Source organism: Gadus chalcogrammus, chromosome 2 (genome assembly GCF_026213295.1).
Source record: "Gadus chalcogrammus isolate NIFS_2021 chromosome 2, NIFS_Gcha_1.0, whole genome shotgun sequence".
Taxonomy (NCBI): domain Eukaryota; kingdom Metazoa; phylum Chordata; class Actinopteri; order Gadiformes; family Gadidae; genus Gadus; species Gadus chalcogrammus.
The window spans coordinates 22774898-22787092 of record NC_079413.1 but is presented as its reverse complement, the minus strand read 5'-3'; the positions used below and the strand labels follow the sequence as shown (position 1 = coordinate 22787092).

Genomic DNA, 12195 nt, shown 5'->3' with positions numbered 1-12195 from the left:
GGAGGTTCAGCTCGGAGAAACGCTGCCTCCCGCTGAGGACAGGGAGGGAGGGAGGGAGGACAGCGCTGAATCCACTCAAAGTAAGCTACCGTGTGTGTGTGTGTGTGTGTGTGTGTGTGTGTGTGTGTGTGTGTGTGATATTGCTGTTGGTTATGATTAACGTGATGATTATGTGCTGCGCGAATAGAGGAAATATACGTACTGTAGGCTAATAATAATTGTACTCCCCTATGCATTTCATATGCCCCCCTTCAGACTCAGGTCTGGCGACGGGTCTGCATAAATCATGTATGTCCTTATTTAAATAAAAAAGCAAAACATAACCGCATAATAGAGACAATCCCCCTTCCCAGTTAGCCAGGTGATGATCATGTAAAATATATTATTATTAGATAACAACTCTTCCAGTTTGTAACAAACATACTTAATTGCCATAGATGAATCAAGGAGCATAATTCTCAAATCGACGAGTTCAGCCTGCAATCTGATATCATCAGTGTCAGGAAGTGACAGTTGACACTCTTATCAGAGTGAATACACTCTTATCAGATGTCTTCAGTTGACACACAGACTCACGGACGCATGCAAACACAAAAAATATTATTTTTCATTAAATATAAAGACACAACATACATAGGTATCAGAGACGTGTAGTGAGGCCCGTGGCTGGTGAGGCACTGACTTTATCAGAGTCCGATTTACAAATATATGAACCCAATTGTTATGTAGTAGAAAAGGCGATTTCTCGTAGCACAGCCACACAGCCAGTCTTTTCGGCGGTACCACTCTGTTTGAAAAGACCGCGTTACTTTCTGTCCCGTAGTTTGAAGCAACCCGTTACACAGGCACAGAGGAGGGCACTCCAAAGGGTCATAAAGACAGCTGAGAGGATTACTGGGACCACACTTCCCTCCATGGACTTTATTTACAGTCAGCGCTGTCGGAAAAGGGCAGTGAGAATCATTAGACTCCCTCCACCCAGCGCACCCTCTACTCAATAACTAACATTGTAAATACAGACTCAGACACAGTAGAGCGGACAGTGTCATCACACACACAACAAGATTCTTCAATAGCTTCTTCCCTGCAACAGTGCGACTGAAGGCATTAACAGAGAACATCTGAAAAATACAATGTGCAATATTGTATTTTATTTAAATATATACTCACCACCCTACCCCCACTTCCTACCCCCATTTAATTTAATATGTATATATATTTTTTAATTTTAATCACTATCCACTATCTATGTTCTAGAAATGGGAAAGCTATTAAAACACCTAGTGCGTGTGCTCTTTATAATCTTTTTATTTAATTTAATGCTGCATTTTGTATTTTTTGTGTCTGTATTTTATGTCTGCCATTACTGTACCCCCTGGCTGCTAATTGTCAAAAAAATGTATAAAAAAAAGGTCCATGGAGAGAGAGAGAGAGCGAGAGAGAGAAGCACAATAAATAGTAATAATAAAAAATATAAAAAGTTTTAAAAATTGAGATAAGGACAAATTGCATGTTGTGCAATGCATTTCAGAGAGCACCACAGTAGATAGTGATTACAATTAAAAAAGGTGTATACATATTAAATTAAATTGAATTCAGCAGTGCAACCATACTGTATAACCAACCACATATAGCAGCGTTGTTGCACGTAGGAAGTGGGGGTAGGGTGGTGAGTATATATTTAAATAAATAAATAAAATAAATAAGCAAAACACAATATTGCACATTGTATTTTTCAGATGTTCTCTGTTAATGCCATCAGTCGCACTGCTGCAGGGAAGAAGCTATTGAAGAATCTTGTTGTGTGTGTGATGACACCGTCCTCTCTACTGTGTCTGAGTCTGTATTTACAATGTTAGTTATTGAGTAGAGGGTGAGCTGGGTGGAGGGAGTCTCTAAGGATTCTCACTCACTTTCAAACAGAGTGGTACCGCCGAAAAGACTTTGTGGCTGTGCTACGAGAAATCGCCTTTTCTACTACATAACAATTGGGTTCATATATTTGTAAATCTGACTCTGAAGAGGTCAGTGCCTCACCAGCCACGGGCCTCACTACACGTCTCTGATACCTACGTTGTGTCTTTATATTCAATGAAAAATAATATTGTGTGTGTTTGCATGCGTCCGTGAGTCTGTGTGTCAACTGAAGACATCTGATAAGAGTGTCTTCACTCTGATACGAGTGTCACCACTGTCACTTCCTGACACTGATGATATCAGATTGCAGGCTGCTCAGAATTAAAACATGCGACGTGTTTTTTCCAGCTGATATATCAGAGCCGACTCCTGAGAGCAGACGTATCTGAAGCTGTCAGGGAGGAACCATGGCTACCATCTCTGAACCGGACCCTGGACTCTCTGAGGAACCTGGGGACACGTCTTTGGACCGGAGGGAGACCAGGAAGAGAAGATTTGGTAGGTGCCCTTTTGAGAGGATTTAAAATAAATAATCCAGTAAAAAAAATGTCGTTTCATCTGCATACGTTTAAAATGTACTTTTAAAAAAAGTTTTATGTCAAATAGGCCGACCTGATGAACCAGTGACCGTATAGACAGATTTATTCTCCTAAATAACGACATGTGTGTGTTTGGGACAAAAAGCTCGCATTTACCTTACTTGACGTGTGATTACGCCCATGAGTTACGGACTATTGATAGGCATCTCAAGTAGTTGTGTGTTTCATGTTTTATGTCCGTTATATACGTGGAACAGAGTGCAGAGTAACTTTAGGGAGCAGAGCACAAGTTTAGTTTTTTCATGACTTATTATTAATGGTAGTGCAACCTAACATTAGATTGACAATGGTTTATTTAATCAACAATTTTGTGTTTTAATAATGGCTGCTCATTTAACTGAAGCGATATCAGGTGAACTTATGAATTTAACATCATTCTATAAAGTTTGTCATTAATATGACCATATCTCAAATTATCCCACGATACATGTCCTCATATTTTCTGCGTGGGCCGATGTGAAAGACCCTGGTGACACGCAGGCCACATGTTGTCCCCCCTCCATTACTGTGTGTGTACGTATGTGATTCTGTGTGTATTACTGTATACCTATGAGCATATGAGTATATGTCAATAATGAGGGAATGGTAACATTTATGCTAGAGACCAGCTCTTGCTCTACTTAAGTGTGCTCTAAACACGAGAGCCACAGTACCAGTCATCACTTACTGAGGTGTTCTCAGTAGATGTCTTCAGGTGTTTCTTCAAGACGGGGAGGGATTCTGCAGACCGTAGTGAGTCTGGACTGTGAATTACAGCCACGCAGTATGAATATATCAGTGTGAAAATTACTCTGTGTGCGTGTACGTGTGCTTGAGTGCGTTCGTGAGTCTGTGTGCAGTTGAAGAAAAACATTTCCTTACACTGATGGTATCGGAGTGCACGTTGATAATTGGTCAGAATGAAAACAAGTGACGTTGTTTTTCAGCTGGTAGAGCAAAGAAGAAGGCTAAGTCCAGACGCCGGGGAAGCCATCAGAGAGTAACAATGGTCACCATCTCTGAACCGGACCCTGGACTCTCTGAGGACCCTGAGGACACGTCTTTGGACCGGGAGGAGACCAGGAAGAGAAGATTTGGTAGGTGCCCCTTTATACAGAATTTAAAAGAAATAATCCAGTCCAAAACAGTGATCCAGAAAAGTATGATTTCCTCCAAATACATTTAAGATTTATGTTTCTAAAACATTTTTAGCCGAAGTGACCGTGTGTGTGTGTGTGTGTGTGTGTGTGTGTGTGTGTGTGTGCGTGTGCGTGTGCGTGTGTGTCCTACTCCTGAACAGCACTATGGTTTCACATCACTGTCATTGTGAGCATCGGACTGCTGAGTATTCTCCTCATCTCCCTGCGCTTCAGTGAGTCTAAATCATATCCTCCTAAATAGAATTACAATACAGTATAATCATATCATTGATTGTATTAATAGCAATGATAATGTTAAATATTGTTTTTGTAAGATTTAGTGATAATAATAGGGTTAGCACACATACACCGCATGCACACACATAAACACAGCATACACACACACAAACAATCCACACGCACGTGCACGAACACACACGCACATGCACACACACTGCACACACGGGCGTGCTGATGCAGACGTTTCAAGACAAGGGCAGCGCAGGACACCGCATACACACACACATGCACACACGCACGCACACACATGCACGTGCATACACACACTGTACACGCACGGATGCAGATGTTTCAAAACAACGGCAAGATTGTAATAACAGCCCCGCCGTCGACACACTCTCCCACCTGAGCCTTATGTCCATCATAGACACTTTTTTGCAAAACGTTATTGTTCTTTAAACATTATCCACCACATTGAGCCTCCCGAAAAAATTTCTTATGTTTTATGTGTAGGCTATGTGTGACTGTAGGCTACTGCTGCCTCTCTTGGCCAGATCACTTGAAGAGATGTTTAATCTCAATGACGCATTCCTCTGTTAACAATAAAAAAACATCTCTCACGTCAGATAGCCAATGTACAATCTGTAATCTTGCCCTCACAACCCTTCGCGGCAGCCGGCGGCAGGCAGCAAGTCGCAGTTCATGTACTTCAGGGAGTCAAAGCCAAAGTTCCTTTCCCCCAATTCCTTCTCAACCATGGCAGTATCGTTGTGGAAATACAAGAGCCGTCAAAGAACAGAAGAAGTGTACAACACTTCCGTTACAGTGTGTGTAATCACACACACACACACACACACACACACACACACACACACACACACACACACACACACACACACACACACACACACACACACACACACACACACACACACACACACACACACACACGCACACACACACACGTGGCGCTCACACAGTCGTAGCTCATTGTCTCATTGGCAGGCCAAATTCTCTGGTCAGGCAAGGCAGAGAAAGGGGAGGAGCTTGGCCCCTCATGACGACATATGGGGCCACATTCCAAATCAGCGCGCCTGAGCTTCCATTTTTTTTTAAAGGCGAGCAGGATACCTAGTGCTCGTTTTACACCGAACGCAAGTTTTAGCCACTGGGAGACGATAGGAAGGCTAGGGGAACTCATATCAACGTTAGAAAACCTCTTAAAGGGAGATATTCATGCCATGGGACCTTTATGTCAGGCAGCCAATTTGCAATCTGCAATCTTGCCCCCTCACCTTTTCTTCAATTTGTCTCTAACTCATGCTCCAATCTTTCATTGATCGATATTTCGGATGTTGATGTCTGCATCAACGGAATATATGATGGAAGTAGTTGCAGTAACATTCAAGATGATGGCGATGAGTTCTGCCCGTTCTGCCTCCGTGCTGTCTGCGGTCAAACCAAAACAAACTACAGTGTCAGCGGCCGCACTTATCCCGCCTCTTGCGAACTAAGACCGTACGTCATATCCCGCCCCTTGCAGGCCCACCCCCCTTGATTCTACTGACGTCTGAACGACATCGATGTCCGCATATAAAGCATCAAGTGTGAATCACCCTCAGGGTGTAATCTTCTGATACACAAATGCTGCAAACTTAAAATTATTACGCTTGCTTCATAAAGTAAGAAGAAGATGATCATGCTTGCTTCATTACATTAAAGGTGAACCAATATGTTATTTGTTGTAACATTGTAGGCAAAATGTTAGTACATTATGCGCTCAGAAATTAAATACAATATCGACCGGGGTGTCCATATTATAGCTATGGGGTTAAAAACAACTAGATGTTGAGCGCAGGCAACGCACACACGGACACTCTAGTCTTACTTCTATATAATAGCAGGCCTGTCGCACCAGTCACTCAAGTTGGTCAGTGCGCACGTGCCAAGCAGCCTGCAGCTCTCACACACACCCACGCAAACGCATACATACAGCGCAAGTACACGGATACACACCGCACACGCACGCACATGCGCACAATCATACACGGAAGCACAGACACACACACACACACACAAACACACACGCGCTTGCACGCACGCGCACACACCGCGCGTCAAGACAAAGGCAGCGACACACTCGCCCAGGTAAGAGGTTATGTTTTGAGACATAACGGCTCCGCCATCGCCACCCGCGCAGGTAAGAACACACGCGCACACGCACACACCGCAGCGACACTCGCCCAGGTAAGACGTTATGTTTTCAAACATCTTACTGCTATAAAATGGCAGGCCTGACGCACAAGTGAAGGAGCGTTCACACCAAACGCGAAGGGATGACATGATCTGTGCGTTCACACCAAACGCGAAGGTGCGACACGATTCAGTACAACTTCAACGTAGAGACGTGAATCTGGCAAATTTTTCACTACAGAAAACCTGCGACAAGATTTGATTTGCAGTGCGACATTTTCGCCCGGCACGGGCGAGCGCGTTGACGTGGTTTTGCAGCTTCCGCTCGAGTTAAAATATTTCAACTTTGCCACGACATTCGGCGTGATGACAGCCAATCAGCGTTCAACAGCATGGCCACTGAGTGACGCAACATAACAGCCAATCAGTGTTCAATAGCGTGGCCACTGAGGGACGTAACGTAACAGCCAATCAGCGTTCTTCAGCGTGGCCACTGAGTGACATAACGTAACAGCCAATCAGCGTTCTTCAGCGTGGCCACTGAGGGACGTAACGTAACAGCCAATCAGCGTTCATCAGCGTGGCCACTGAGTGACGTAACGTAACAGCCAATCAGCGTTCAACAGCGTGGCCACTGAGTGACGTTACAGCCAATCAGCGTTCATCAGCGTGGCCACTGAGGGACGTAACGTAACAGCCAATCAGCGTTCTTCAGCGTGGCCACTGAGTGACGTAACGTAACAGCCAATCAGCGTTCATCAGCGTGGCCACTGAGGGACGTAACGTAACAGCCAATCAGCGTTCTTCAGCGTGGCCACTGAGTGACGTAACGTAACAGCCAATCAGCGTTCATCAGCGTGGCCACTGAGTGACGTAACAGCCAATCAGCGTTCAACCGGCCAACCGTTCCCCGCAGTGCCGTCCGGGGTGAACCGCAGCATGGAGGAGAAAGGGATTGTTGCCGTTTGCACTCCCGGAGCTCTATATCTAATAGTGTATAATATTATATAATTTAATGTGTTATATTACGGCCAAAAGCTGTGTGAGCCTCCGGACGGCCGTAGCGCGTAGGGACTGGGCTTCGAGGGGTTTGTTTACTGGCGTTGCTATGGTTACCGTTCTTGCGCGTTCCAACGGTTTAGCGGTGGTATCTAATAAATCGCTGTCTGATCAATACTTCATTCACTGCCTCTTCCGTGTCATTACGATATTATGGACCGACTGCGTCTGGTTCTCCGCAGTCCCTCCCTCTTCCACAACAGGTAGAGACATGCTACGGTGGTTATCTCGGCCGTGGTTGAGAATGAATTGGCATGAAGCTCCGTTGGCGGGCAAAAGATGCTTGCTTCATAACGCAGAGAGGAAATTATTATGCTTGCTTCATTACGTTATAGCTGAACCTAATTGTTATACGTTGTAACATTATAGGCAATATGTTATTATATTATGTGCTCAGAAATGTGTTACATTATCGACTGGGGTTTCCACATTATAGCTATGGGTTTAATTACAACTAGAGGCTGAGCGTGCAATGCGCGCGCTCATCCTGGAATGATAGCAATGATAATGATCATTATTGTATTTGTTAGAATTTGTGTTAGGCCTATTAATATGAATAATTGTAACAATAGCAATAATGATATTGATAACTGTAGTTATTGCTATTTTAATTAGTATTAATATTATGGACTTTTTGTTTGGTTGGCTGTTGGTCCTGTGATGTTTAGAGACGATGTCGTTCTGTTTAAGAGCTCATATCTTCTGTATTCCTCTGTCCTGTCCTAGACTCACCGTCACCCTGGATAGAGGGGAGAGAGAACTTACTGGATGAACTCGGTGAGGGTTTTATCCAAGTTATTAAATCAATCGCGTCATCAACATTCATTTCAAAAACACCCTCTGCTTCTGTGATTCATATTGTGGTCTACTAAGGTCAGGTTTCTATTGTCGTCTATTAAGGTCATGCTTCTATGTGGTCTGTTAAGGTCAGGTCTCAGGGTTGTGTGTCCGTAACGAAGACCGTAAGATAAGCAGTTCTCTGTTTGTTCAGGATGTTCTTTTACATTCAACAGATGAATTGACACTTCAGGGCTGGATGCTTCACGACAAGAGTCTCTATCTTGTTTCTACTACTAAGAAGGGCTGGAGGGCCAGTAGAGAAGACTGTCAGAAGAGAAAGGCAGACCTGGTGGTCATCAACAGCAGAGAAGAACTGGTGTGTGTGTGTGTGTGTGTGTGTGTGTGTGTGTGTGTGTGTGTGTGTGTGTGTGTGTGTGTGTGTGTGTGTGTGTGTGTGTGTGTGTGTGTGTGTGTGTGTGTGTGTGTGTGTGTGTGTGTGTGTGTGTGTGTGTGTGTACTTTGTGGTCATGACAACAGATGCTATTACCTTTGGAAACAGGCGTTTGTCAGCAGATTGATGGGTTCTTGCTGGATTGGACTGAGTGATCGAGAGAAGGAGGGGACCCACAAGTGGGTGGATGGTACCCCCATGACCTCAAGGTAAGGCTGAAGACTCTATTCAGCAGCATCTCTTCTCTGAGAGTGACAGACTGACCTCCACTGTCTCCTCCTCGTGGTTCTCAGTTGGAGACACGTTAAACCACGCGATGACGGCGGAGCAAGAGACTGCGTCGTAGCAGGGGAGGACGGCTGGTCTGAAGAGCCGTGTAACAGACTGCACCACTGGATCTGTGAGAAGGTCCTAGACCTGGATCATCTGGAGGCTGAGCGGAACAAAGAGGGTCCGTAGACTTTGTTTGTGTTCATGAGTGGAGAACGGATCCTCCTTTCTGTTCTCTGTGCCGTAGATACAGTAAATACACTCTTTAAGAGTTGAAAGGTTGTTGGATGTGCTTAGGTCTACTGAGGTCAGGTTTCTATTGTGGTCTACTGAGGTCAGGTCACAAGGGTCAACCCTTTCTGGGTTCACCTGCACTAGTTTCTATTGGAGCTGCTGAACGGTTTGGCGTTCTCCTCCACAAGCTCCGCCCCCGACTCGTTAATCTCTTCGTGGAGTGACTTCCCCTCCCTGGGTAATCTTTGTTGACACTGCTGTGATACTCAATCATGTATGAAAAGGCAGGCCAGAATACTGGGTGTGAATCCCCTGGTCGCCCTCTAGTGGACAGGTGTCAGGAGAGAGTGAAGGGAGTGTCTGACGCTGCATCTCTAGATCCGTGTTGTAGACGTTCACTCCTCTCCTCCTGGTTTCTTCAGGTTCAGTGATGCTCACGGAGGAGGAGGAGGAGGCCCCCAGCATCACAGAGTTCCACTCCTCTACCCACGTGTTGCCCGTGGGCCAAACGGCCCGCTACACCTGCCACGCCGGCGGCACGCCGGAGCCCACAGTAGAGTGGCTCCACAACGGCAGGCCCCTGGAGAGGGACGGCACAGACGACCAATCAGAGGCCTGGGTGGAGAGGGGCTTCCTCTTCGTCAGAGGTGGGAGGTACGGCGTGAACACGGTCTGCTGCATGGCGAGCAACAGCGCTGGCACGGCCAATCACAGCGCTGAGGTGCTTGTCTTTGGTAAGTCCTGGATCCAAGGAGAGACCTTTGTTGATGTATTCATCCTATTTTTAATTGATCACTTATGTCCCTGCTTGTTTATATTGTGTTATACATCTATCACTGTTTGTTCATTGTTCATTGTTATTGTCTTAATGTATGCATCTTACTCACCAAGCCAAATTCCTGGTTGGTGTAAAACCCTTCTTTCAATTAAATCCTTTCTGATTCTGATTCTGATTGCTGATGTTTTCATAATATTGTTGTTGATGTTTTCATAACGTTATTGTTGAGGTGTGTGTATCTATGTATGTGTACATATGTATATGTATGTGTTCATATCTATGTATATGTACATATAGCGCAGGAGAACAGTACTAGTGATGATGATGATGATGAGGATGAAGAGCGGTTCAGCAGCTCATCATGTCTGGTTCTCCCTCAGATGCCTGTGACCTCACACTGGACCCCAACACGGCCCACAGACACCTCTCTCTGTCTGAGGACAACAGGAAGGTGACGTGGGTTGAAGAGGACCAGTCGTATCCGGATCACCCAGACAGATTTGACTACTGGCAGCAGGTGTTGGGTAGAGAGGCTCTGACTGGCCGCTGTTACTGGGAGGTAGAGTGGAGAGGAGTGGTTGTTATAGGAGTGACATACAGAGGAATCACAAGGAGAGGAGGGGGTCGTGACAGCAGGCTTGGACGGAACAACAAGTCCTGGAGATCTTTACTCTGTCCGGTACAACGATAGAGATACAGTCCTCCCTCTCCCCCCCGCTGGCTCCACCAGAGTAGGAGTGTATCTGGACCGGCCTGCTGGCTCTCTGTCCTTCTACAGAGTGTCCCCAGGTGGAGGAGGGTCCTCAGACACACTGACACACCTCCACACCTTCTGGTCCTCCTTCACCCAGGAGGACCTCCTCCCGGGGGTGTGGGTATGGGGGGGGGGGGTCAGCCTCTCTGTGTCGGCTGTAGAAAGAGAGCCAGTGGCAGCGGGGGGCGTCTCGGTGGTCCCTCAGTTGTAGAGAAATGGGGGGGGGGGGGTCTGCGGGGTGCCTCAGAGGTGGAGGGGGGAGGGTGGAGGGAGGGGGGAGGGCGGAGGGGGTGGAGGGTGGAGGGGGAGGGGGGAGGGGTGGAGGGGGGAGGGGGTGGAAGGGGGAGGGGGTGGAAGGGGGGGAGAGTTGAGGGGTGGCACTTTTCACACACACACGCACACATACGCATGCAAACACATACACACACACACACACACACACAAACACACACCGACACACACACAGACACACAGACAGACACACACACCAAAAACACACACACACACACACACAGACAGACACACACACGTGCACACACACAAAAACAAACCTACATAAAAACACACACACTGAGAGGACTGACGACTCAGTGTCTTTGTGGCAGTTATAGTCTCTCTCTCTCTCTCTCTCTCTCTCTCTCTCTCTCTCTCTCTCTCTCTCTCTCTCTCTCTCTCTCTCTCTCTCTCTCTCTCTCTTCTGGTATAGCATGATAAACCATGAAAAGGCTTTTAAGATCTCCCATAGTTAGATAAGCACATTTATTATTTGAAATGTACATAAAATACCTATTGATGGTCCATCTTTATATATAACAGTTTAAGTCTTAAGGGCTCTTATATCATCATTTTTGTCATAATCCTGATATGCGACCTGATTTAAAGCAGATGTTATGTTTTATTCATAATAACCAAGATGTCTATGGGATAATGTTGCATGTTGTAAATGACTTTAAACTGAATCTTGATTTTTTGTGTTCTGTTGGGAACCAAGCGGCCGCAGAACATGTTCAGTTATTAAAGATATGTGCTCACCTGTTGATGATTTGTAAAGTCTGCTGCTTCTATTGTTTTAGTCCTCGTGTTTATTGTGTACATGTAAGGGACTATTTTTCTGTCTTTTTTGTTAATGAAGCATAATTGTAATAAACAACTCAGTGGATCCAACTGAATGTTCTCGTGTGTTCTGCCGATGATTTCTTGTTTTATTAGTGAATAATGCTTCCATAAGTGCCTTAAGAATAATAATATTAATCAGAAATTATACATAAAACAATAAATGTTATTCCGATTTTATTCTGGGACCTCCTCCCTGGGTTTTGGTTGGGGGGGGGGGGGGGGGGGGGTTGTAGAAAGAAACCACAGACAGACGGCCGGACACACTCTCACTGCCCTTCTTCCTCTTCTGTTGGGTAATGATTGATTGATTGATTGATTATTTTAATGACCACACAGCCAGGCTGGTGGAATTTGTTGTCAGCTTGGTACAGGTTCCAACTTACAAAACATATAACACAGAGATACATACAGAAATACACACTACACAATACATAAGGGCCATGCTTAATCCTTAACGTTCCGAGTTCAGAACGTTTATTGCAGTTGGGATGAAACTGTTTTTTAACCGGGTTGTTCTGGAGGCAATCGTCCTGTAACGCCCCCCAGAGGGCAGTGGCTGGAAGGCATAGTGTGCAGGGTGAGAGGGGTCGGAGATGATTTTCCGTGCTCTGCGTAGTGTCCGTTTGTGGTAGAGTGAATCAAGGGATGGAATATCCTACCCATGATGCTTTACGCGAGAATATAGA

General features: G+C 45.6%; 1 protein-coding gene across 1 annotated transcript; it reads left to right on the top strand.

Moving 5' to 3' along the window:
- Nucleotide 1: 1 nt before the first annotated feature.
- LOC130400345 (uncharacterized) lies at nt 2–10524 on the top strand. Its single transcript, XM_056605045.1, has 10 exons — nt 2–80; nt 2266–2415; nt 3443–3592; nt 3796–3867; nt 7853–7903; nt 8140–8282; nt 8466–8566; nt 8651–8808; nt 9284–9595; nt 10020–10524. The coding sequence occupies exons 2-10, from the start codon at nt 2325–2327 to the stop codon at nt 10328–10330; spliced, it is 1389 nt and encodes a 462-aa protein (XP_056461020.1). The 5' UTR covers nt 2–80; nt 2266–2324; the 3' UTR covers nt 10331–10524.
- Nucleotides 10525–12195: the final 1671 nt, after the last annotated feature.

What these genes read in the sequence shown, in the direction of transcription:
- LOC130400345 (XM_056605045.1), top strand. Translation starts at nt 2,325, where the DNA reads ATGGCTACCATCTCTGAACCGGACCCTGGACTCTCTGAGGAACCTGGG. An exon ending in GACCAGGAAGAGAAGATTTG is followed by an intron (nt 3,593 to 3,795) that starts GTAGGTGCCCCT and finishes ACTCCTGAACAG; the next exon opens with CACTATGGTTTCACATCACT. An exon ending in CGCTGAGGTGCTTGTCTTTG is followed by an intron (nt 9,596 to 10,019) that starts GTAAGTCCTGGA and finishes GTTCTCCCTCAG; the next exon opens with ATGCCTGTGACCTCACACTG.